This window comes from Euphorbia lathyris, chromosome 7, assembly GCF_963576675.1.
Source record: "Euphorbia lathyris chromosome 7, ddEupLath1.1, whole genome shotgun sequence".
In the NCBI taxonomy this organism is placed as follows: domain Eukaryota; kingdom Viridiplantae; phylum Streptophyta; class Magnoliopsida; order Malpighiales; family Euphorbiaceae; genus Euphorbia; species Euphorbia lathyris.
This window is the reverse complement of record NC_088916.1, coordinates 86,427,935-86,454,397: the sequence shown is the minus strand read 5'-3', so window position 1 is coordinate 86,454,397 and position 26,463 is coordinate 86,427,935. Positions and strand designations below refer to the sequence as shown.

General features: G+C 25.4%; 1 protein-coding gene across 1 annotated transcript; it reads right to left on the bottom strand.

Moving 5' to 3' along the window:
- Positions 1–1,819: 1,819 nt before the first annotated feature.
- On the bottom strand, positions 1,820–5,913 carry LOC136201097 (F-box/kelch-repeat protein At3g23880-like). The gene is made up of 3 exons (XM_065991674.1): positions 5,793–5,913; positions 2,220–3,485; positions 1,820–2,090 (listed from the first exon to the last, which is right to left on the bottom strand). The coding sequence occupies exons 1-3, from the start codon at positions 5,882–5,884 to the stop codon at positions 2,012–2,014; spliced, it is 1,437 nt and encodes a 478-aa protein (XP_065847746.1). The 5' UTR covers positions 5,885–5,913; the 3' UTR covers positions 1,820–2,011.
- Positions 5,914–26,463: the final 20,550 nt, after the last annotated feature.

The following is a 26,463-nucleotide window of genomic DNA, read 5'->3' as shown; positions in this document are numbered from 1 at the left end:
GAAAGCAAATGTCATAAGCACTAATCAGTACACTGAATTTGAAATGCTAAAGAAAACCCTAACTCTTTGGCCTATATCGGAAATGAACCCTCACAAAGCAAAGACTTAATTATATCAAACAGTAAATCAAAATTGTGGGAAAAAACAGTGCAAAAAGAAGAAATTTTACCAGAAAATGGATGGATCGGAAGTTGCGAGTATCTCCCAACTCTGCACTCAATGGTAGAGTGAATGATTTTTTTTTTAAATAAGGAAGGAGATTGGGTATTCATTTGCATTTAAGTCTTTTCTATTGTTAAAATTACATTTTTCTACTCCTAAATTTTTATTATTTTATTTTATCCATTTTAACTAAATATACACATAATATTTTCTAAAATTAAGTAAATATTGTGAATCTCATATGGGTTTGAGATAATTTTGGTTACAATATGGTTGGGTTTAGGATAGATTCCTAATGGTATGCGATATTTTTTTAAGAATTATAGACAAATTTTATTTTTAATTAAATATACTATAACCGAAAATAAAATTATCTAAGTGTTGATAACAAAATTATCAACAAAAAAGTGATGGTTCAGTTAGCTTGGCTCATTAACAGCATGTGAGCTCGAGCACCACCAGCCGGTATTCCTTCGACTGTTGGGAGCGGGAGGTTATCGCTGCTCTGTGAAGCCAGCAGGGGAGTAGCAGAAGGGTGTACAAGGAGCTCTCCCGCACAGGGCCCCAAATTTAAGAGGGCCCAATTTTTTTTATTATAGAAATCTAAATATATTATTGTTATTAATTATTATATAAAAAATTAAGTGGATGTTAACTTATCCAGAAAATTCAGGCTTTAAGTTACGCCCCCATTTGGGTCACAAGCTTGAGCTACCAAACTCGGCGATGTAAGTTGTCATGCTTGAAATTAATAAGCTATATAAAGTTGTTGTTTGACAATGTGGGATTTGATTTTGTTGAAAATTTGAGCTTATCACCTTCAACACAAATGCATACAAACCATAATTAATTATGAAACTCTTACATATAAATTACGTTACAGCATGATGTGTCAAATATGACATATAGAGATTTAAATGATAATTTATATCCAATACCTCAGGCCAATTGGATCAATATAGGGGCCGAGCTAAAACAGAATTTCTAGGAGGATTGAATGAGACAGAGACTTAAAACATTGAAGTTAGAAGCTTAAGGAAGAAATTTATATGAGATTGCAATTTGAAATTTCTGTAGTTTTAAGTACTGATGTAGATTCATTTGAATTCTTTACCATCTTGGTTCTTTCAAAACGTTTGCAGTGAAGCGTTAGATATGATCAGTTGTTTGTGAGTTCTTGTAGTTGAATATAAACCCCTTATTTGAATTCCTATGTTTTCATACTCCATTACTAGAAAAATCATTACAAGTTGTTTATGCAACAACTCTGGTAAATTGAGAATTCTAGGATGGTGTCCGTCTAACTAGACAAGCCAATCCGAATTGTGCAAATCCAAAGTTCCTACCGGAGTCCCTTCTTGGTGTACAAATCTACCGGAGTTCTCGTAGGAGAGGAAATGCAGAAAATCTATCCAAGTCAGTTGGGACCTGAGCCTGTTCCATTAACTGTTCTTTATCAAATAACAATTCTATATCGAAATGCCAAGCAACTTGAAACTTTTCGAAATACAAAAGGATGAAAATTAAATCAAACTAAATTAATCATAAAAATATGTTTTATGATTAAGTATCTAATATTGTCCAATAAGCGTTAATTAAATAAAGTATATATATAATTGAAAATCAGAATGAAGTCATGCTCCTCATTTCCCTCATATATAAGAATCGAATCAAAATCAAAACTAGAACTGAAATCATAAGAACCAAAAGCATAATCACGATTAAACCTTTCTTCAACAATATCATTTTCGTTAGCCGCTCAACTAATGAACAGTTGCGAGTGACACTATAAAGATAACATTCAGAAGAACTAAAATCACGATGAGGATGAAACATTTGTTCAGCTATATCAATAATAAAAGTCGGGATAAAACCGTTGTTCAATAATATCAACATCGGTCTCGCTATGCAGCTTCAACTTCGCACACCTAGTCAAGAAAGTAATTGAATGGTTAAAAAAAGATAAAAATATGCAGCATCCAAATTCATATAGCATATAATTCTTTATTTTTCACAAAAAAAAATGTTCTTGTCATAATCAGCAAAGTCAAAATTACCTCGACTTGACTTTATGCACCTTCGCATTCTGTCCTGATAGAATATGTTTGAGTGAAACAAAGTTTGGAATATAAGCAATTGCTTCAACTTTGGACATGCTATGGACATTCAAATATTTAAATTGATGTTTTATTGGATCCATGTATACTAAAGCTTCTGTAGAAGAGAAAAACATCAGCAGTGCCCCATCATCCAAGTACTTAATTGGTTGAAAACAGCCGTAATGTGGTACTAGATTACAATATATGTAATCGAAGGAGTAAACTTTAGACCACCCCTTATCGGTACTATTATCTTTCATTGTCCAAACATGAATAGCACCATACTCAAGAACTGCAGTTATGCAGAGTTCTCTTCCTAATACCCCAACACTGTCTTGTGCATAAGGATCGTTAATTGCTGGTGATGGCACCGACCCAAAACCTTGCTCCCCAGCATCAAAACTAAATATAGATAATGATTGTAAATTAGAAGACCAATAAATAAACCCGTTCAAATAAGTTGTGAATGACTTGGGAATTGACTGGTTGAAAATGTCTATCTCTTTCCATGTTTTTGTACCAAGAATATGGACTTCAGCCTTATTGGAAACATGGGTGTCATGATGAAACATTCTGATCACTGTATATTGGTTAGGGGTGGGACTAAAACCGAACCCATAACATATACTAGACGAGCTCAATTCAATCTTATCTGTTGGAAGGTTAATAAACTCACCCATAATTGGATTGCAAACAATTGGGCATAGCCATTTATCACATTTATTCAACAAGCAAAGTAACCCATTGCATGAATTAGTGGCTCCATATTGACTATATTTCTCTGGGATTTCAAATTTGGTGTCAATTTTAACCTCAAGATTACAAACACATCCACGCTTAAAAAAGTAATGATCACACATCCCAAGCTTGAGCTCAAAATCATCCTTATCTGGCTGCACAAGATAAACCATTTTCGACCCTTGTCTACACAATGAGGTTTGAATCAGAGGATAAACCTCACCTTGATCAAAACGGACCTTTGCAAATTCGGGGTCTGAAACTATATCATACCATGTTTTGCACACAGATTTGAATATAAAAATCGTCTTAATGGACAATCTAAGTATGATAGTTACCACAATATCCTTGGGAAGATAAGAAAATGAAGGTTGAGTGACTCGGTTAAGGCTAACTTCCCCTATCATTGTTCTATCTCTCTTTGCATTAGAGTTTGTAGTCAGAGAAATCCTTCCACTTTGCATGATTGTTTGTGAAGATATGATACTGAGACAAATTAAATACAACTATCAGCATAATGAATTTAAAACCTTAATTGTTATACATGTTTCGGAAATAAATGATTCAAGTTCAACAAATTACTTGAAACCTAAAATCTTAGTATAAACCAAGATTCATCGTATCCAGCAGTAAATGAATAGCTAATTGAAAATTGGAAGAAAAAACAGCGCAAAGAGAGAAGAAGTTTTACCGGAAATTGATGACTGGGAGACTCAATTGGAACCTAAAAATTCATAAAGCTTGAGTTCAGCGCTGCTGATTCTAATCGAATTGTTTATAGTCCATCTCCGTTGGTAGGGCGGATATGGTAAAAGCATATAAACAGAATAGCTAAGCAACGAAGGGGTTGTTTGGGTAATTTGTCTTTTTTGTGATGTCTTCTTTTTTTTCCTTTTTCTTTTTAATCAAATGTGATATGGTTTCTACTAGTATATTTTTGGTTCAATAAAGGCAAAAAAAACATGATTAGGTTCCACATCTTTCATTTTTTTGGTTTATTAAGCTATTAAACTTTTATTTAGATACATTAAGCTCCCGATTTTTTATTTTGGGTCTCATTAAGCCCTTGATAACTAAAAAGCGTAATTTTTAATATAAAATTCAGTTAACAGACTATTATTCATTGCAGCTACATTCAGAATTTGTATATATTTACTGTTTGAAAACAGTTTTGGATGTGCAATGTGGCTATAATTCAAACTGTAAAAAATAATTTTTTAACTAATTTTAAATACATATGAAGTTAATAATGTTTTTTTAGCAGAATTATATATTAACAGCTTACTAATTTGATCATCAATGGCTTAATGAGACCAAAAATAAAAGATCAGTGACATAATGTATCTAAATAAAAGATAAAGAGCTTAATAAACTAAAAAATGAAAGATCAGGGACCTAATCATACTTTTTGTCTTTAATAAATCTCTTGCCCTTTTTTAATTTTAGTTTTATAGAAAGTCCTAATTATTTACATATAATATAAGGCCGGATCAGACTCTGATCATGTTTTATGAAAAATTTGAATCCCAAGGAATTTTCTAGCAATGCTTAGACTTTTAGCTTTCTTTTTTTTAAATAAAATTATAAGCCATTAAGATTGCATATAGAGCCTGTCCTTTGAATTTGGCTTGAAAAATTCATTTGCCGTTTGGAATATTAAAAACTGGGATAAAAATTATGGATTTAGCCTTCACTTATGAAGTGGTACAAATTTAACTTTAACGTTTTCAAACAAGAACAATATTGGCTCTACGTAATAACAATTTAGAAAGAACAGGTTTGTCTAGTATTTAATTTTAACTTCAGACCTTGCTAATATCAATTATTATTATTTATTTTTTAAAATATCAATTATTTCTAAGATATATATTTACTATATTATTAACGAAATTACAAAAATTCAATTAAAATGCTAAAAACTAAATCCGCTAAATATAAGTTTATTACAAATTTTTCTCAAACGGTCTAATATTTTCTATGTTATTAATATATAGTGGAAATAAAATGTCCCTCAACTCTTTTTTTTTTAATGCAAAGATGATACTTTATTAAGAAAGATTGGAACGGTTACACAGAAAGGGAGGAGGATTGGAAAACCACACCCTACGCAGCTGTTACCTAATGCATGTTTAGCTAATAAATGAGTCGACACATTGGCTGATCGTTTGATGAAGGAGACTGAACATGCCAAAATATGTTATTTACTAGCCAGATGCATCGCATGAAATATAAAGGGCGGTTCGGTGCACTACGCGTCCCCGCTAAGCGATGGTCTAGTGAGGGATCCCATCACAAGGGTCTACTGGGGGCAAGCCTTCCCCTGCCAATTTTTTTGGCAAGAGGCCGCTCCAAAGACTTGAACCCGTGACCTCTCGGTCACACAACAACAACAACATTTACCGTTGCGCTAAGGCTCATCCTTTGAATCGACCATTCTAGACAAAATACGTATTTCTTTTCTTTTGTATGATAGTTGTACAAACATTGGGAGAAGAAAAATCCATGCACCAAATATCATGAGCTGAATTTGAAAGGTCAGAGGCTAATGCTATGAACCCTATATGTGGCCTATTATAATCGAATTATAGCACATACATAATTCTACAATCTATGAGGATTCAGAAAGACATTTCTTTCTTAGTGCATTTAAACTACCTACATGCAGAAAGCAAATTCCGAAATAGAAAGCAAATTCCGAAATACAACAAAAGGAGATGCTGTAAAACAATGAAATTCACTATTAGGTACGATTGGAAGACAATTTCATGTCAATAATGAAAGCAAAACACTTACCGATTCCTCAAGGAAACGAAACCATTAGGCGTAATCATCCCTCCATCCAGTGAAATTACTCCATCACTTATAAGTGGAAGAGAAAGTAGCATCTCCTCCCTACTTTTGTAAACTTGCAGGCGAGAAAAGAGGTTGTAAATATAAGTCTCTCTGAGGCCATAGACATCGGATACATACAAGAAATTCATGTAATCCACATGGATCATGTTAACAGCGAAACCAATAAATCCAGGTGGGCACTCACCATTAGGCAATTTTGGCTGTAGAAGAAAGCCTCCTTTGAGGGTCATCATCCACAAATTCACCACAGTCAGGTCTACAAGGGAAAAAAAGTTTGTAATTCAAGAGCTAAATTCCAAACAGCAATAAAGAAAAGAAAGAGATACATCACTACAAGAAAATGTGTTTTTTGTGGGGAAATATTTCCCCACAGAATATCAAAAATTCGCCACTAAAACCTTTTTGTGGCGAAAAAAATTCACCACATGGTCGCCACTGTTAGAATAAGTCTGGCGAAAAATTAATTCATCACAATAGATACACATTTGTGGAGAAATGATAATTCTCCACAATAGACTAGACATATTTTGTGGGGAAAATTTCCCCACTAGTCTTTATACTTTTTGTGGGGGGTAGAGTTTTCACCACAAATAAGAACATTTTTTGTGAGGAAAATTTTCTCACAAATTCTCATTTTTTTTGTGAGGAAATATTTATATCCCAACAAATAATATGTAGTAACTTTTGAGAAAAAATAAAATCCCTTAAAAAATTAAATATCCCCACTATTATATATTTCTTTTGATTATTTACTTTATTTAAATATTTATTACTAAATATATATACAGTAAAACCTCTATATAGGAATACACTTGGGACCAGACTATTTGTATAACAATTGAGAGGTTATTCCTATATAGAGGTTGGTATAACAAAGACTCTCAGCACTTGGGACCAAACTTTTGTATAACAATTGGGAGGTTATTCTAATATAGAGTATTCCTATACGGAGGTTCTACTGTATATTAAGAATAAGAATAAATTTAAATAAATTGTCAAAATAAAATTAACATAGAAGAATAAAACTAATAATTATATATAATTAACAATAAAAATTTAAAATTACATTAGTAATAAAAATTGAATTCATGCGTACAAAATGGACCAAAAAATAATGTCAACCAAGTGAAAAATGTAGTAGTTACAAAAATTGAATACACCTTTACAAAATGTCATATCTAAATATAAGTCAATTACAATTCTTTCTATGTCCGCAAAAATGAACAAAAGTCAGAAACTCATGTTAATACCCAACAGAAAAATGTTGTTCAAGTTGCTGATCAATAAGAAGAGGAGTATCTTTTTGTGGCTTCATGTTTTGTTGCTGGAAATTCAAGTAATAATTGGATATTCAGATAGGAGATTGCTTAGCTTACTTAACATAGGGGCAGTCATCACACTTCCATGTTTTGTTGAGCAAAGCATCATTGTAAATCCTGAGTTGGTCCTTGGTCCAGAGATGAAACATGAGTTGTATTGTATACATATTTTTTATTATTGTATATATAAAGGTCGAAATTTATTAACTCCAATAATGCAATATATAGCATATGCTCCATCCCTATCCTTTCTAATTCATTCACCCATTGCAATAACTTTATTTGGTTCAATCCAATTCAATCTTTTCAACTTTTTTTTAGTATTGTATACATTTCTTTTATTATTGTATATATATATATATATATATATGTGTCCCCACCATGATTATTTAACAAAATTTAACTAACTATATCTCAATATTGTTATTTATGGTTTCTTTTTTACTTATAGGTTCATTAGTCTCTTAATAATGCTGATATTGATGTCCTAATCACCTTTTGATGCTCTAAGTTCTCATCCTTAAGGAAGGAAGAAAAAAGGAAAAAAAAGTTAACGTGTGATTTGTCTATTCTTTTTCTATCCTATCAGACTATTGTTCTTGTGTTTATTTGGTCCTAAGTTCGGTTTTTTATTTTCCTTTTTAATCTATTTTAAACTATACTGCTTGATCTAATTGTAATCAGGTATAATTTCCATTATTAGCAATGTATCATAAAATGAACGAGCCATAATAAAAATGAAATTGTATACCAACTAAAATAAATCTTTTTTAGATATAAATGACTCTGTCAAACGCCCATTAGATTAGTATAAAATTTAGAATCAATTTACTTACAATCTCTTATTATCCTCATCGTGAGGGATGCTTTTCGCCGGCAACATTCTGCAATCGGTGCTAGAATATCCATTTTGTTATTCGGAGTGCTTAAAAAATCCGTTGATGCACTCACATGTTGAAAGAAATTTTCTTGTTGTTTCTTCGCCATTGTTTCTCCTGCACAAAATTACCAAAATTAGAATCATTGGGTTTTCCTCTTTCTTTCCGTTCTCAATCAAATTTTGCTACTATTTTATGTACAATGATGAATTTAGCAACAGGAATCTGAAAGCTTCTTTGTATTCTATTGAGGGCTATTGGAGCACAACTTATGCTCATTCAGCGTTCTAAATGACATGAAAGATGAAGTCTCTCTATTTAGATGGATATAACTACTCCCTCGTTGATTTAACTAAACTTCCTAAAGTTCAAATACAGGCATCTCCAAGGAGCAAATAATGGAGCTTATATATATAGGGAAACCATTTGAATTTAGTCATATAACAGAAGGGTTTTGGAAATTGGTTTGTATCTCAAAATCCTCAGGAACAAAACCTCAAAAGAAAAAATATTTGCAAGATGTACTTAGCATGGAAATGTATTTATTTTTAATTTTTTCTAATCAATGAACTCAACTTGGCATAAAAAGAAAAGAGAAAAAAAAAGGAGTATCAATTTTGCCAAATTCAATTTACATGGGCTCACCTTCTAAGCTTATTGAATGCTTCAGAGCAATATTCAGACTATTATAATTGAATTAATAAGCAATGAAAACTTCAAAAACAATAAAACTGCAGTAGATCTCTCAGAGTATAAGCACGAACACGGATGGAAGAGGGAAACTACACTAAAACTGGGAATAATTGATTTCTTCCCTGAGAGATCCACCCAAACCAAGATGAAAGTGAAAATTAAATTGTCAATCGGAGAAAGAGCATAAGAGAAAGAATGCTAAGAGGCTGAGAAAGATGAGATGGGAAGAAGTGAGATTATAAGCCGAAACCCTAGAGATGAAAATGACACAAATGCCACTATGAAGTCACATGGTTTTGTCTAGTTTTCTTTTTTATTTTGTTTTTTGGGTTAAGGTGCAAAAATACCCCTCAGGAGCAATTTTACCCCTAACGTTTAAAATGGTGCAATTTTACCCCTAACGTTTGTAGCCAAGAGCAATTTTACCCCTAACGTTGATAAATTGGGTCAATTTCAGAAATAATTCATCAAACTGTCTTCTCGGTCATGAAGCTTATCATCTACACTTCACATGTGCGTCATTTTATCAGTAACAAATTATAAACATATGTTGGGATGTGAAAAAAATAATAAAAAAACATATTGTCTTTTGAACGAATTGGACAAAAAAATTTAAAAAATTCACTGAATTTATAAATATTAATCTCCAATTCTATTATTAAATTACAAAAGACATGAAATCATTTTTTTAGAATGAATTGATACGCAATTGGTGCAAAATAATAAACAAAAATATCTGTGTTTTATAATAGTGTCTGAAATTGATCCAAATTACCAACGTTAGGGATAAAATTGCTCCTGGCTACAAACGTTAGGGGTAAATTGCACCATTTTAGACGTTAGAGGTAAAATTGCTTCTGGCCCAAAACGTTAGGGGTATTTTTTACACCTTAACCCTTGTTTTTTTTATGGAGGTTTTGTTTAGTTTTTTTATTTTTAAAACTTTTGTTTAATTATAAACTAAACCAAAGATTTCTTAAAAAAATTGTATAAGTAATTTGGACAACTTTTTGGACAAACATTGGATAAGTAATTTGGATAACAAAAAAGGGAAAATTACACAGAAATTCATCTTTTACAAATTATTTACAACTATGTCAAGTCATAATTTTGGATTATATTAAACTAGTAAAATCAGTACTTTGAATATATTTTAAGGATTGGAATTTATAAATTAGAAGTCTAAAATATATTTTCTAGGGTTTATTATTATGAATTGGAGTCTATATTTCTTAAATTATGATGTAAAATCATAATATATAGATACTAATGACATATTAATAATTAAGTTTGATGATATGACTTAGTTATAATTTTGTACTTAATTATGATATTAATGTATTTGACCAAAAAAAAAAAATTATAAGTTAGTAGCTAAATGAAACTACACAAAACTTTTAAATTAATTCTAATTACAAAATAAGTTATTTAATAAAATAATTAAAAAAACAAAACAAAATTTTTAAGTAAATATTCATAACTAATACTTTTTAACATAGATTTTATTATAGAAAAATATAATTACATTCTTAATTTAAAATAGATAAATAAAATTAAGTAAAAGATATATTTAATAAAATTTAAATCCATTTACATGATTTTTTTTATTCTGTGGCGATATTAGGTCACGTTGTCGGGTCGTGTGTAATTTTATAACCTCTAATTTTTAATGTTGTCATGGTTTATATATTGAAGATATTACAAATGATTAAATTTTTAATACTTTTTTCAATTAATATACTTTTACTTAATTAATATTTTGGATTTGTACAAAATAATTATGTACGAGACGGACGTAATTTGTAGGAGATTTTCCTACAGATAAATTGTCCCACACCTTCAGTTAGCACTGTGCATAGTTCAGTCTAGTTCGGGGATTCAAGAATCTCCGGGATTGGATTGAATTTCGAGGATTCCTAAAAATGACAACCATTTTGTGTAACTCATCCCTATATTGGCATAAGTCTCATACTCTTTGCAGTATTTTGGACTTTCTCTATAGCTAATTCTTTTGTCAAAGGATCGACCAAATTTTTTTCTAATCATATGTGATCCACTCTAGCAGCTCCTTTAGAGAGTAACTTTCTAACAGTGTTGTGCTTACAATGTGTCTGTCGTTTTTTATCGTTATAATAACAATTCTGAATCTTAGCAATAGTCGCGGTACTATCCCAATGTATCAATTAGTTGTTGGCCCGTGCGATGCACGGATTCATCTTAATATATAAATATTAATAAAAATACAATCTAATAATTACAATTAATGACATAAATGTGTTATATAAATTAAATATTATTATTTCATTTTCACAGTTACTTTAAATAATATTTTTATAGATAAATATAATAATAAAATAAAAACTAATATATTATATATTATATTATATTTTTTATCAGTAAAAAAGGAGGAAGTGACACCTCAGTTCCATCGTTACTGTTTTATATTATATATAGATATGTAGAGAATTAGAGAGATTTTAGGGATTAATTTAAATTCTGTAGTACTCTTAGATATATGGGATAAAATAATCTTTTTATAGATAAATATACATAATAAAATTAAAATTAATATATTAATTTTTTATCACTAAAAAAGGAGGAAGTGACACCTCAGTTCCATCGTTACTGTTTAATATTATATATAGATGTGTAGAGAATTACAGAGATTATAGGGATTAATTTAAATTCTGTAGAACTCTTAGATATAGTACGGATAAAATAATCTTTTTATAGATAAATATATAATAAAATTAAAATTAATATATTAAAAATTTTATCACTAAAAAAGGAGGAAGTGACACCTCAATTCCATCGTTACTGTTTTATATTATATATAGATATAGATGTGTAAAGAATTAGCGAGATTTTAGAGATTAGTTTAAATTCTATAGAACTCTTAGATATAGTACGGATAAAATAATCGTTTTATAGATAAATATATATAATAAAATTAAAATTAATATATTAAATTTTTTATCACTAAAAAAGGAGGAAGTGACACATCAGTTCCATCGTTACTGTTTTATATTATATATAGATGTGTAGAGAATTAGAGAGATTTTAGGGATTAATTTAAATTCTGTAGAACTCTTAGATATGGTACGGATACAATAATCTTTTTATAGATAAATATATATAATAAAATTAAAATTAATATATTAAATTTTTTATCACTAAAAAAGGAGGAAGTGACACCTCAGTTCCATCGTTACTGTTTTATATTATATATAGATGTGTAGAGAATTAGAGAGATTTTAGGGATTAATTTAAATTCTGTAGAACTCTTAGATATAATACAGATAAAATAATCTTTTTATAGATAAATATATATAATAAAATTAAAATTAATATATTAAATTTTTTATCACTAAAAAAGGAGGAAGTGACACCTCATTTCCATCGTTACTGTTTTATATTATATATAGATGTGTAGAGAATTAGAGAGATTTTAGGGATTAATTTAAATTCTGTAGAACTCTTAGATATAATACAGATAAAATATTCTTTTTATAGATAAATATATATAATAAAATTAAAATTAATATATTAAATTTTTTATCACTAAAAAAGGAGGAAGTGACACCTCATTTCCATCGTTACTGTTTTATATTATATATAGATGTGTAGAGAATTAGAGAGATTTTAGGGATTAATTTAAATTCTGTAGAACTCTTAGATATAATATAGATAAAATAATCTTTTTATAGATAAATATATATAATAAAATTAAAATTAATATATTAAATTTTTTATCACTAAAAAAGGAGGAAGTGACACCTCATTTCCATCGTTACTGTTTTATATTATATATAGATGTGTAGAGAATTAGAGAGATTTTAGGGATTAATTTAAATTCTGTATAACTCTTAGATATAGTACGGATAAAATAATATTTTTATAGATAAATATATATAATAAAATTAAAATTAATATATTAAATTTTTTATCACTAAAAAAGGAGGAAGTGACACCTCAGTTCCATCGTTACTGTTTTATATTATATATAGATGTGTAGAGAATTAGAGAGATTTTAGGGATTAATTTAAATTCTGTAGAACTCTTATATATAATACAGATAAAATAATCTTTTTATAGATAAATATATATAATAAAATTAAAATTAATATATTAAATTTTTTATCACTAAAAAAGGAGGAAGTGACACCTCATTTCCATCGTTACTGTTTTATATTATATATAGATGTGTAGAGAATTAGAGAGATTTTAGGGATTAATTGTAGAACTCTTAGATATAATACAGATAAAATAATCTTTTTATAGATAAATATATATAATAAAATTAAAATTAATATATTAAATTTTTTATCACTAAAAAAGGAGGAAGTGACACCTCATTTCCATCGTTACTGTTTTATATTATATATAGATGTGTAGAGAATTAGAGAGATTTTAGGGATTAATTTAAATTCTGTAGAACTCTTAGATATAATACAGATAAAATAATCTTTTTATAGATAAATATATATAATAAAATTAAAATTAATATATTAAATTTTTTATCACTAAAAAAGGAGGAAGTGACACCTCATTTCCATCGTTACTGTTTTATATTATATATAGATGTGTAGAGAATTAGAGAGATTTTAGGGATTAATTTAAAATGTGTAGAACTCTTAGATATAGGGATGAGTTACACAACCATTTTGTGTAACTCATCCCTATATTGGCATAAGTCTCATACTCTTTGCAGTATTTTGGACTTTCTCTATAGCTAATCCTTTTGTCAAAGGATCGACCAAATTTTTTTCTAATCATATGTGATCCACTCTAGCAGCTCCTTTAGAGAGTAACTTTCTAACAGTGTTGTGCTTACAATGTGTCTGTCGTTTTTTATCGTTATAATAACAATTCTGAATCTTAGCAATAGTCGCGGTACTATCGCAATGTATCAACTAGTTGTTGGCCCGTGCGATGCACGGATTCATCTTAATATATAAATATTAATAAAAATACAATCTAATAATTACAATTAATGACATAAATGTGTTATATAAATTAAATATTATTATTTCATTTTCACAGTTACTTTAAATAATATTTTTATAGATAAATATAATAATAAAATAAAAACTAATATATTATATATTATATTATATTTTTTATCAGTAAAAAAGGAGGAAGTGACACCTCAGTTCCATCGTTACTGTTTTATATTATATATAGATATGTAGAGAATTAGAGAGATTTTAGGGATTAATTTAAATTCTGTAGTACTCTTAGATATATGGGATAAAATAATCTTTTTATAGATAAATATACATAATAAAATTAAAATTAATATATTAAATTTTTTATCACTAAAAAAGGAGGAAGTGACACCTCAGTTCCATCGTTACTGTTTTATATTATATATAGATGTGTAGAGAATTACAGAGATTTTAGGGATTAATTTAAAATGTGTAGAACTCTTAGATATAGTACGGATAAAATAATCTTTTTATAGATAAATATATATAATAAAATTAAAATTAATATATTAAAATTTTTATCACTAAAAAAGGAGGAAGTGACACCTCAATTCCATCGTTACTGTTTTATATTATATATAGATATAGATGTGTAAAGAATTAGCGAGATTTTAGGGATTAGTTTAAATTCTATAGAACTCTTAGATATAGTACGGATAAAATAATCTTTTTATAGATAAATATATATAATAAAATTAAAATTAATATATTAAAATTTTTATCACTAAAAAAGGAGGAAGTGACACCTCAGTTCCATCGTTACTGTTTTATATTATATATAGATGTGTAGAGAATTAGAGAGATTTTAGGGATTAATTTAAATTATGTAGAACTCTTAGATATAATACAGATAAAATAATCTTTTTATAGATAAATATATATAATAAAATTAAAATTAATATATTAAATTTTTTATCACTAAAAAAGGAGGAAGTGACACCTCAGTTCCATCGTTACTGTTTTATATTATATATAGATGTGTAGAGAATTAGAGAGATTTTAGGGATTAATTTAAATTCTGTAGAACTCTTAGATATAATACAGATAAAATAATCTTTTTATAGATAAATATATATAATAAAATTAAAATTAATATATTAAATTTTTTATCACTAAAAAAGGAGGAAGTGACACCTCAGTTCCATCGTTACTGTTTTATATTATATATAGATGTGTAGAGAATTAGAGAGATTTTAGGGATTAATTTAAATTCTGTAGAACTCTTAGATATAATACAGATAAAATAATCTTTTTATAGATAAATATATATAATAAAATTAAAATTAATATATTAAATTTTTTATCACTAAAAAAGGAGGAAGTGACACCTCATTTCCATCGTTACTGTTTTATATTATATATAGATGTGTAGAGAATTAGAGAGATTTTAGGGATTAATTTAAATTCTGTAGAACTCTTAGATATAATACAGATAAAATAATCTTTTTATAGATAAATATATATAATAAAATTAAAATTAATATATTAAATTTTTTATCACTAAAAAAGGAGGAAGTGACACCTCATTTCCATCGTTACTGTTTTATATTATATATAGATGTGTAGAGAATTAGAGAGATTTTAGGGATTAATTTAAATTCTGTAGAACTCTTAGATATAATATAGATAAAATAATCTTTTTATAGATAAATATATATAATAAAATTAAAATTAATATATTAAATTTTTTATCACTAAAAAAGGAGGAAGTGACACCTCATTTCCATCGTTACTGTTTTATATTATATATAGATGTGTAGAGAATTAGAGAGATTTTAGGGATTAATTTAAATTCTGTATAACTCTTAGATATAGTACGGATAAAATAATCTTTTTATAGATAAATATATATAATAAAATTAAAATTAATATATTAAATTTTTTATCACTAAAAAAGGAGGAAGTGACACCTCAGTTCCATCGTTACTGTTTTATATTATATATAGATGTGTAGAGAATTAGAGAGATTTTAGGGATTAATTTAAATTCTGTAGAACTCTTAGATATAATACAGATAAAATAATCTTTTTATAGATAAATATATATAATAAAATTAAAATTAATATATTAAATTTTTTATCACTAAAAAAGGAGGAAGTGACACCTCATTTCCATCGTTACTGTTTTATATTATATATAGATGTGTAGAGAATTAGAGAGATTTTAGGGATTAATTGTAGAACTCTTAGATATAATACAGATAAAATAATCTTTTTATAGATAAATATATATAATAAAATTAAAATTAATATATTAAATTTTTTATCACTAAAAAAGGAGGAAGTGACACCTCAGTTCCATCGTTACTGTTTTATATTATATATAGATGTGTAGAGAATTAGAGAGATTTTAGGGATTAATTTAAATTCTGTAGAACTCTTAGATATAATACAGATAAAATAATCTTTTTATAGATAAATATATATAATAAAATTAAAATTAATATATTAAATTTTTTATCACTAAAAAAGGAGGAAGTGACACCTCATTTCCATCGTTACTGTTTTATATTATATATAGATGTGTAGAGAATTAGAGAGATTTTAGGGATTAATTTAAATTCTGTATAACTCTTAGATATAGTACCTAAAAAAGGAGGAAGTGACACCTCAGTTCCATCGTTACTGTTTTAAATTATATATAGATGTGTAGAGAATTAGAGAGATTTTAGGGATTAATTTAAATTCTGTAGAACTCTTAGATATAATACAGATAAAATAATCTTTTTATAGATAAATATATATAATAAAATTAAAATTAATATATTAAATTTTTTATCACTAAAAAAGGAGGAAGTGACACCTCATTTCCATCGTTACTGTTTTATATTATATATAGATGTGTAGAGAATTAGAGAGATTTTAGGGATTAATTGTAGAACTCTTAGATATAATACAGATAAAATAATCTTTTTATAGATAAATATATATAATAAAATTAAAATTAATATATTAAATTTTTTATTACTAAAAAAGGAGGAAGTGACACCTCAGTTCCATCGTTACTGTTTTATATTATATATAGATGTGTAGAGAATTAGAGAGATTTTAGGGATTATTCTGTAGAACTCTTAGATATAATACAGATAAAATAATCTTTTTATAGATAAATATATATAATAAAATTAAAATTAATATATTAAATTTTTTATCACTAAAAAAGGAGGAAGTGACACCTCATTTCCATCGTTACTGTTTTATATTATATATAGATGTGTAGAGAATTAGAGAGATTTTAGGGATTAATTGTAGAACTCTTAGATATAATACAGATAAAATAATCTTTTTATAGATAAATATATATAATAAAATTAAAATTAATATATTAAATTTTTTATCACTAAAAAAGGAGGAAGTGACACCTCAGTTCCATCGTTACTGTTTTATATTATATATAGATGTGTAGAGAATTAGAGAGATTTTAGGGATTAATTTAAATTCTGTAGAACTCTTAGATATAATACAGATAAAATAATCTTTTTATAGATAAATATATATAATAAAATTAAAATTAATATATTAAATTTTTTATCACTAAAAAAGGAGGAAGTGACACCTCATTTCCATCGTTACTGTTTTATATTATATATAGATGTGTAGAGAATTAGAGAGATTTTAGGGATTAATTTAAATTCTGTATAACTCTTAGATATAGTACGGATAAAATAATCTTTTTATAGATAAATATATATAATAAAATTAAAATTAATATATTAAATTTTTTATCACTAAAAAAGGAGGAAGTGACACCTCAGTTCCATCGTTACTGTTTTAAATTATATATAGATGTGTAGAGAATTAGAGAGATTTTAGGGATTAATTTAAATTCTGTAGAACTCTTAGATATAATACAGATAAAATAATCTTTTTATAGATAAATATATATAATAAAATTAAAATTAATATATTAAATTTTTTATCACTAAAAAAGGAGGAAGTGACACCTCATTTCCATCGTTACTGTTTTATATTATATATAGATGTGTAGAGAATTAGAGAGATTTTAGGGATTAATTGTAGAACTCTTAGATATAATACAGATAAAATAATCTTTTTATAGATAAATATATATAATAAAATTAAAATTAATATATTAAATTTTTTATTACTAAAAAAGGAGGAAGTGACACCTCAGTTCCATCGTTACTGTTTTATATTATATATAGATGTGTAGAGAATTAGAGAGATTTTAGGGATTAATTGTAGAACTCTTAGATATAATACAGATAAAATAATCTTTTTATAGATAAATATATATAATAAAATTAATATTAATATATTAAATTTTTTATTACTAAAAAAGGAGGAAGTGACACCTCAGTTCCATCGTTACTGTTTTATATTATATATAGATGTGTAGAGAATTAGAGAGATTTTAGGGATTAATTTAAATTCTGTAGAACTCTTAGATATAATACAGATAAAATAATCTTTTTATAGATAAATATATATAATAAAATTAAAATTAATATATTAAATTTTTTATCACTAAAAAAGGAGGAAGTGACACCTCATTTCCATCGTTACTGTTTTATATTATATATAGATGTGTAGAGAATTAGAGAGATTTTAGGGATTAATTGTAGAACTCTTAGATATGGTACGGATACAATAATCTTTTTATAGATAAATATATATAATAAAATTAAAATTAATATATTAAATTTTTTATCACTAAAAAAGGAGGAAGTGACACCTCAGTTCCATCGTTACTGTTTTATATTATATATAGATGTGTAGAGAATTAGAGAGATTTTAGGGATTAATTTAAATTCTGTAGAACTCTTAGATATAATACAGATAAAATAATCTTTTTATAGATAAATATATATAATAAAATTAAAATTAATATATTAAATTTTTTATCACTAAAAAAGGAGGAAGTGACACCTCAGTTCCATCGTTACTGTTTTATATTATATATAGATGTGTAGAGAATTAGAGAGATTTTAGTGATTAATTGTAGAACTCTTAGATATAATACAGATAAAATAATCTTTTTATAGATAAATATATATAATAAAATTAAAATTAATATATTAAATTTTTTATTACTAAAAAAGGAGGAAGTGACACCTCAGTTCCATCGTTACTGTTTTATATTATATATAGATGTGTAGAGAATTAGAGAGATTTTAGGGATTAATTTAAATTCTATAGAACTCTTAGATATAATACAGATAAAATAATCTTTTTATAGATAAATATATATAATAAAATTAAAATTAATATATTAAATTTTTTATTACTAAAAAAGGAGGAAGTGACACCTCAGTTCCATCGTTACTGTTTTATATTATATATAGATGTGTAGAGAATTAGAGAGATTTTAGGGATTAATTTAAATTCTATAGAACTCTTAGATATAATACAGATAAAATAATCTTTTTATAGATAAATATATATAATAAAATTAAAATTAATATATTAAATTTTTTATCACTAAAAAAGGACGAAGTGACACCTCAGTTCCATCGTTACTGTTTTATATTATATATAGATGTGTAGAGAATTAGAGAGATTTTAGGGATTAATTTAAATTCTGTAGAATTCTTAGATATAATACAGATAAAATAATCTTTTTATAGATAAATATATATAATAAAATTAAAATTAATATATTAAATTTTTTATCACTAAAAAAGGACGAAGTGACACCTCAGTTCCATCGTTACTGTTTTATATTATATATAGATGTGTAGAGAATTAGAGAGATTTTAGGGATTAATTTAAATTCTGTAGAACTCTTAGATATAATACAGATAAAATAATCTTTTTATAGATAAATATATATAATAAAATTAAAATTAATATATTAAATTTTTTATCACTAAAAAAGGACGAAGTGACACCTCAGTTCCATCGTTACTGTTTTATATTATATATAGATGTGTAGAGAATTAGAGAGATTTTAGGGATTAATTTAAATTATGTAGAACTCTTAGATATAATACAGATAAAATAATCTTTTTATAGATAAATATATATAATAAAATTAAATTTAAAATAGATAAATAAAATTAAGTAAAAGATATATTTAATAAAATTTAAATCCATTTACATGATTTTTTTTATTCTGTGGCGATATTAGGTCACGTTGTCGGGTCGTGTGTAATTTTATAACCTCTAATTTTTAATGTTGTCATGGTTTATATATTGAAGATATTACAAATGATTAAATTTTTAATACTTTTTTCAATTAATATACTTTTACTTAATTAATATTTTGGATTTGTACAAAATAATTATGTACGAGACGGACGTAATTTGTAGGAGATTTTCCTACAGATAAATTGTCCCACACCTTCAGTTAGCACTGTGCATAGTTCAGTCTAGTTCGGGGATTCAAGAATCTCCGGGATTGGATTGAATTTCGAGGATTCCTAAAAATGACAACCATTTTGTGTAACTCATCCCTATATTGGCATAAGTCTCATACTCTTTGCAGTATTTTGGACTTTCTCTATAGCTAATCCTTTTGTCAAAGGATCGACCAAATTTTTTTCTAATCATATGTGATCCACTCTAGCAGCTCCTTTAGAGAGTAACTTTCTAACAGTGTTGTGCTTACAATGTGTCTGTCGTTTTTTATCGTTATAATAACAATTCTGAATCTTAGCAATAGTCGCGGTACTATCCCAATGTATCAATTAGTTGTTGGCCCGTGCGATGCACGGATTCATCTTAATATATAAATATTAATAAAAATACAATCTAATAATTACAATTAATGACATAAATGTGTTATATAAATTAAATATTATTATTTCATTTTCACATTTACTTTAAATAATATTTTTATAGATAAATATAATAATAAAATAAAAACTAATATATTATATATTATATTATATTTTTTATCAGTAAAAAAGGAGGAAGTGACACCTCAGTTCCATCGTTACTGTTTTATATTATATATAGATATGTAGAGAATTAGAGAGATTTTAGGGATTAATTTAAATTCTGTAGTACTCTTAGATATATGGGATAAAATAATCTTTTTATAGATAAATATACATAATAAAATTAAAATTAATATATTAAATTTTTTATCACTAAAAAAGGAGGAAGTGACACCTCAGTTCCATCGTTACTGTTTAATATTATATATAGACGTGTAGAGAATTACAGAGATTTTAGGGATTAATTTAAATTCTGTAGAACTCTTAGATATAGTACGGATAAAATAATCTTTTTATAGATAAATATATATAATAAAATTAAAATTAATATATTAAAAATTTTATCACTAAAAAAGGAGGAAGTGACACCTCAATTCCATCGTTACTGTTTTATATTATATATAGATATAGATGTGTAAAGAATTAGCGAGATTTTAGAGATTAGTTTAAATTCTATAGAACTCTTAGATATAGTACGGATAAAATAATCGTTTTATAGATAAATATATATAATAAAATTAAAATTAATATATTAAATTTTTTATCACTAAAAAAGGAGGAAGTGAAACATCAGTTCCATCGTTACTGTTTTATATTATATATAGATGTGTAGAGAATTAGAGAGATTTTAGGGATTAATTAAAATTCTGTAGAACTCTTAGATATGGTACGGATACAATAATCTTTTTATAGATAAATATATATAATAAAATTAAAATTAATATATTAAATTTTTTATCACTAAAAAAGGAGGAAGTGACACCTCAGTTCCATCGTTACTGTTTTATATTATATATAGATGTGTAGAGAATTAGAGAGATTTTAGGGATTAATTTAAATTCTGTAGAACTCTTAGATATGGTACGGATACAATAATCTTTTTATAGATAAATATATATAATAAAATTAAAATTAATATATTAAATTTTTTATCACTAAAAAAGGAGGAAGTGACACCTCAGTTCCATCGTTACTGTTTTATATTATATATAGATGTGTAGAGAATTAGAGAGATTTTAGGGATTAATTTAAATTCTGTAGAACTCTTAGATATGGTACGGATAAAATAATCTTTTTATAGATAAATATATATAATAAAATTAAAATTAATATATTAAATTTTTTATCACTAAAAAAGGAGGAAGTGACACCTCATTTCCATCGTTACTGTTTTATATTATATATAGATGTGTAGAGAATTAGAGAGATTTTAGGGATTAATTTAAATTCTGTAGAACTCTTAGATATAATACAGATAAAATAATCTTTTTATAGATAAATATATATAATAAAATTAAAATTAATATATTAAATTTTTTATCACTAAAAAAGGAGGAGGTGACACCTCAGTTCCATCGTTACTGTTTTATATTATATATAGATGTGTAGAGAATTAGAGAGATTTTAGGGATTAATTTAAATTCTGTAGAACTCTTAGATATAATACAGATAAAATAATCTTTTTATAGATAAATATATATAATAAAATTAAAATTAATATATTAAATTTTTTATCACTAAAAAAGGATGAAGTGACACCTCAGTTCCATCGTTACTGTTTTATATTATATATAGATGTGTAGAGAATTAGAGAGATTTTAGGGATTAATTTAAATTCTGTAGAACTCTTAGATATAATACAGATAAAATAATCTTTTTATAGATAAATATATATAATAAAATTAAAATTAATATATTAAATTTTTTATCACTAAAAAAGGACGAAGTGACACCTCAGTTCCATCGTTACTGTTTTATATTATATATAGATGTGTAGAGAATTAGAGAGATTTTAGGGATTAATTTAAATTCTGTAGAACTCTTAGATATAATACAGATAAAATAATCTTTTTATAGATAAATATATATAATAAAATTAAAATTAATATATTAAATTTTTTATCACTAAAAAAGGAGGAAGTGACACCTCATTTCCATCGTTACTGTTTTATATTATATATAGATGTGTAGAGAATTAGAGAGATTTTAGGGATTAATTTAAATTCTGTAGAACTCTTAGATATAATACAGATAAAATAATCTTTTTATAGATAAATATATATAATAAAATTAAAATTAATATATTAAATTTTTTATCACTAAAAAAGGAGGAGGTGACACCTCAGTTCCATCGTTACTGTTTTATATTATATATAGATGTGTAGAGAATTAGAGAGATTTTAGGGATTAATTTAAATTCTGTAGAACTCTTAGATATAATACAGATAAAATAATCTTTTTATAGATAAATATATATAATAAAATTAAAATTAATATATTAAATTTTTTATCACTAAAAAAGGATGAAGTGACACCTCAGTTCCATCGTTACTGTTTTATATTATATATAGATGTGTAGAGAATTAGAGAGATTTTAGGGATTAATTTAAATTCTGTAGAACTCTTAGATATAATACAGATAAAATAATCTTTTTATAGATAAATATATATAATAAAATTAAAATTAATATATTAAATTTTTTATCACTAAAAAAGGACGAAGTGACACCTCAGTTCCATCGTTACTGTTTTATATTATATATAGATGTGTAGAGAATTAGAGAGATTTTAGGGATTAATTTAAATTATGTAGAACTCTTAGATATAATACAGATAAAATAATCTTTTTATAGATAAATATATATAATAAAATTAAAATTAATATATTAAATTTTTATCACTAAAAAAGGAGGAAGTGACACCTCATTTCCATCGTTACTGTTTTATATTATATATAGATGTGTAGAGAATTAGAGAGATTTTAGGGATTAATTTAAAGTTTGTAGAACTCTTAGATATAATAGAGATAAAATAATCTTTTTATAGATAAATATATATAATAAAATTAAAATTAATATATTAAATTTTTTATCACTAAAAAAGGAGGAAGTGACACCTCATTTCCATCGTTACTGTTTTATATTATATATAGATGTGTAGAGAATTAGAGAGATTTTAGGGATTAATTTAAATTTTGTAGAACTCTTAGATATAATAGAGATAAAATAATCTTTTTATAGATAAATATATATAATAAAATTAAAATTAATATATTAAATTTTTTATCACTAAAAAAGGAGGAAGTGACACCTCATTTCCATCGTTACTGTTTTATATTATATATAGATGTGTAGAGAATTAGAGAGATTTTAGGGATTAATTTAAATTTTGTAGAACTCTTAGATATAATAGAGATAAAATAATCTTTTTATAGATAAATATATATAATAAAATTAAAATTAATATATTAAATTTTTTATCACTAAAAAAGGAGGAAGTGACACCTCAGTTCCATCGTTACTGTTTTATATTATATATAGATGTGTAGAGAATTAGAGAGATTTTAGGGATTAATTTAAATTCTGTAGAACTCTTAGATATAATACAGATAAAATAATCTTTTTATAGATAAATATATATAATAAAATTAAAATTAATATATTAAATTTTTTATCACTAAAAAAGGAGGAAGTGACACCTCATTTCCATCGTTACTGTTTTATATTATATATAGATGTGTAGAGAATTAGAGAGATTTTAGGGATTAATTTAAATTCTGTAGAACTCTTAGATATAGTACGGATAAAATAATCTTTTTATAGATAAATATATATAATAAAATTAAAATTAATATATTAAATTTTTTATCACTAAAAAAGGAGGAAGTGACACCTCAGTTCCATCGTTACTGTTTTATATTATATATAGACGTGTAGAGAATTAGAGAGATTTTAGGGATTAGTTTAAATTCTATAGAACTCTTAGATATAGTTCGGATAAAATAATCGTTTTATAGATAAATATATATAATAAAATTAAAATTAATATATTAAATTTTTTATCACTAAAAAAGGAGGAAGTGACACCTCAGTTCCATCGTTACTGTTTTATATTATATATAGATGTGTAGAGAATTAGAGAGATTTTAGGGATTAATTTCTGTAGAACTCTTAGATATAATACAGATAAAATAATCTTTTTATAGATAAATATATATAATAAAATTAAAATTAATATATTAAATTTTTTATCACTAAAAAAGGAGGAAGTGAAACATCAGTTCCATCGTTACTGTTTTATATTATATATAGATGTGTAGAGACTTAGAGAGATTTTAGGGATTAATTAAAATTCTGTAGAACTCTTAGATATGGTACGGATACAATAATCTTTTTATAGATAAATATATATAATAAAATTAAAATTAATATATTAAATTTTTTATCACTAAAAAAGGAGGAAGTGACACCTCAGTTCCATCGTTACTGTTTTATATTATATATAGATGTGTAGAGAATTAGAGAGATTTTAGGGATTAATTTAAATTCTGTAGAACTCTTAGATATGGTACGGATACAATAATCTTTTTATAGATAAATATATATAATAAAATTAAAATTAATATATTAAATTTTTTATCACTAAAAAAGGAGGAAGTGACACCTCAGTTCCATCGTTACTGTTTTATATTATATATAGATGTGTAGAGAATTAGAGAGATTTTAGGGATTAATTTAAATTCTGTAGAACTCTTAGATATGGTACGGATAAAATAATCTTTTTATAGATAAATATATATAATAAAATTAAAATTAATATATTAAATTTTTTATCACTAAAAAAGGAGGAAGTGACACCTCAGTTCCATCGTTACTGTTTTATATTATATATAGATGTGTAGAGAATTAGAGAGATTTTAGGGATTAATTTAAATTCTGTAGAACTCTTAGATATAATACAGATAAAATAATCTTTTTATAGATAAATATATATAATAAAATTAAAATTAATATATTAAATTTTTTATCACTAAAAAAGGAGGAGGTGACACCTCAGTTCCATCGTTACTGTTTTATATTATATATAGATGTGTAGAGAATTAGAGAGATTTTAGGGATTAATTTAAATTCTGTAGAACTCTTAGATATAATACAGATAAAATAATCTTTTTATAGATAAATATATATAATAAAATTAAAATTAATATATTAAATTTTTTATCACTAAAAAAGGATGAAGTGACACCTCAGTTCCATCGTTACTGTTTTATATTATATATAGATGTGTAGAGACTTAGAGAGATTTTAGGGATTAATTAAAATTCTGTAGAACTCTTAGATATGGTACGGATACAATAATCTTTTTATAGATAAATATATATAATAAAATTAAAATTAATATATTAAATTTTTTATCACTAAAAAAGGAGGAAGTGACACCTCAGTTCCATCGTTACTGTTTTATATTATATATAGATGTGTAGAGAATTAGAGAGATTTTAGGGATTAATTTAAATTCTGTAGAACTCTTAGATATGGTACGGATAAAATAATCTTTTTATAGATAAATATATATAATAAAATTAAAATTAATATATTAAATTTTTTATCACTAAAAAAGGAGGAAGTGACACCTCAGTTCCATCGTTACTGTTTTATATTATATATAGATGTGTAGAGAATTAGAGAGATTTTAGGGATTAATTTAAATTCTGTAGAACTCTTAGATATAATACAGATAAAATAATCTTTTTATAGATAAATATATATAATAAAATTAAAATTAATATATTAAATTTTTTATCACTAAAAAAGGAGGAGGTGACACCTCAGTTCCATCGTTACTGTTTTATATTATATATAGATGTGTAGAGAATTAGAGAGATTTTAGGGATTAATTTAAATTCTGTAGAACTCTTAGATATAATACAGATAAAATAATCTTTTTATAGATAAATATATATAATAAAATTAAAATTAATATATTAAATTTTTTATCACTAAAAAAGGAGGAGGTGACACCTCAGTTCCATCGTTACTGTTTTATATTATA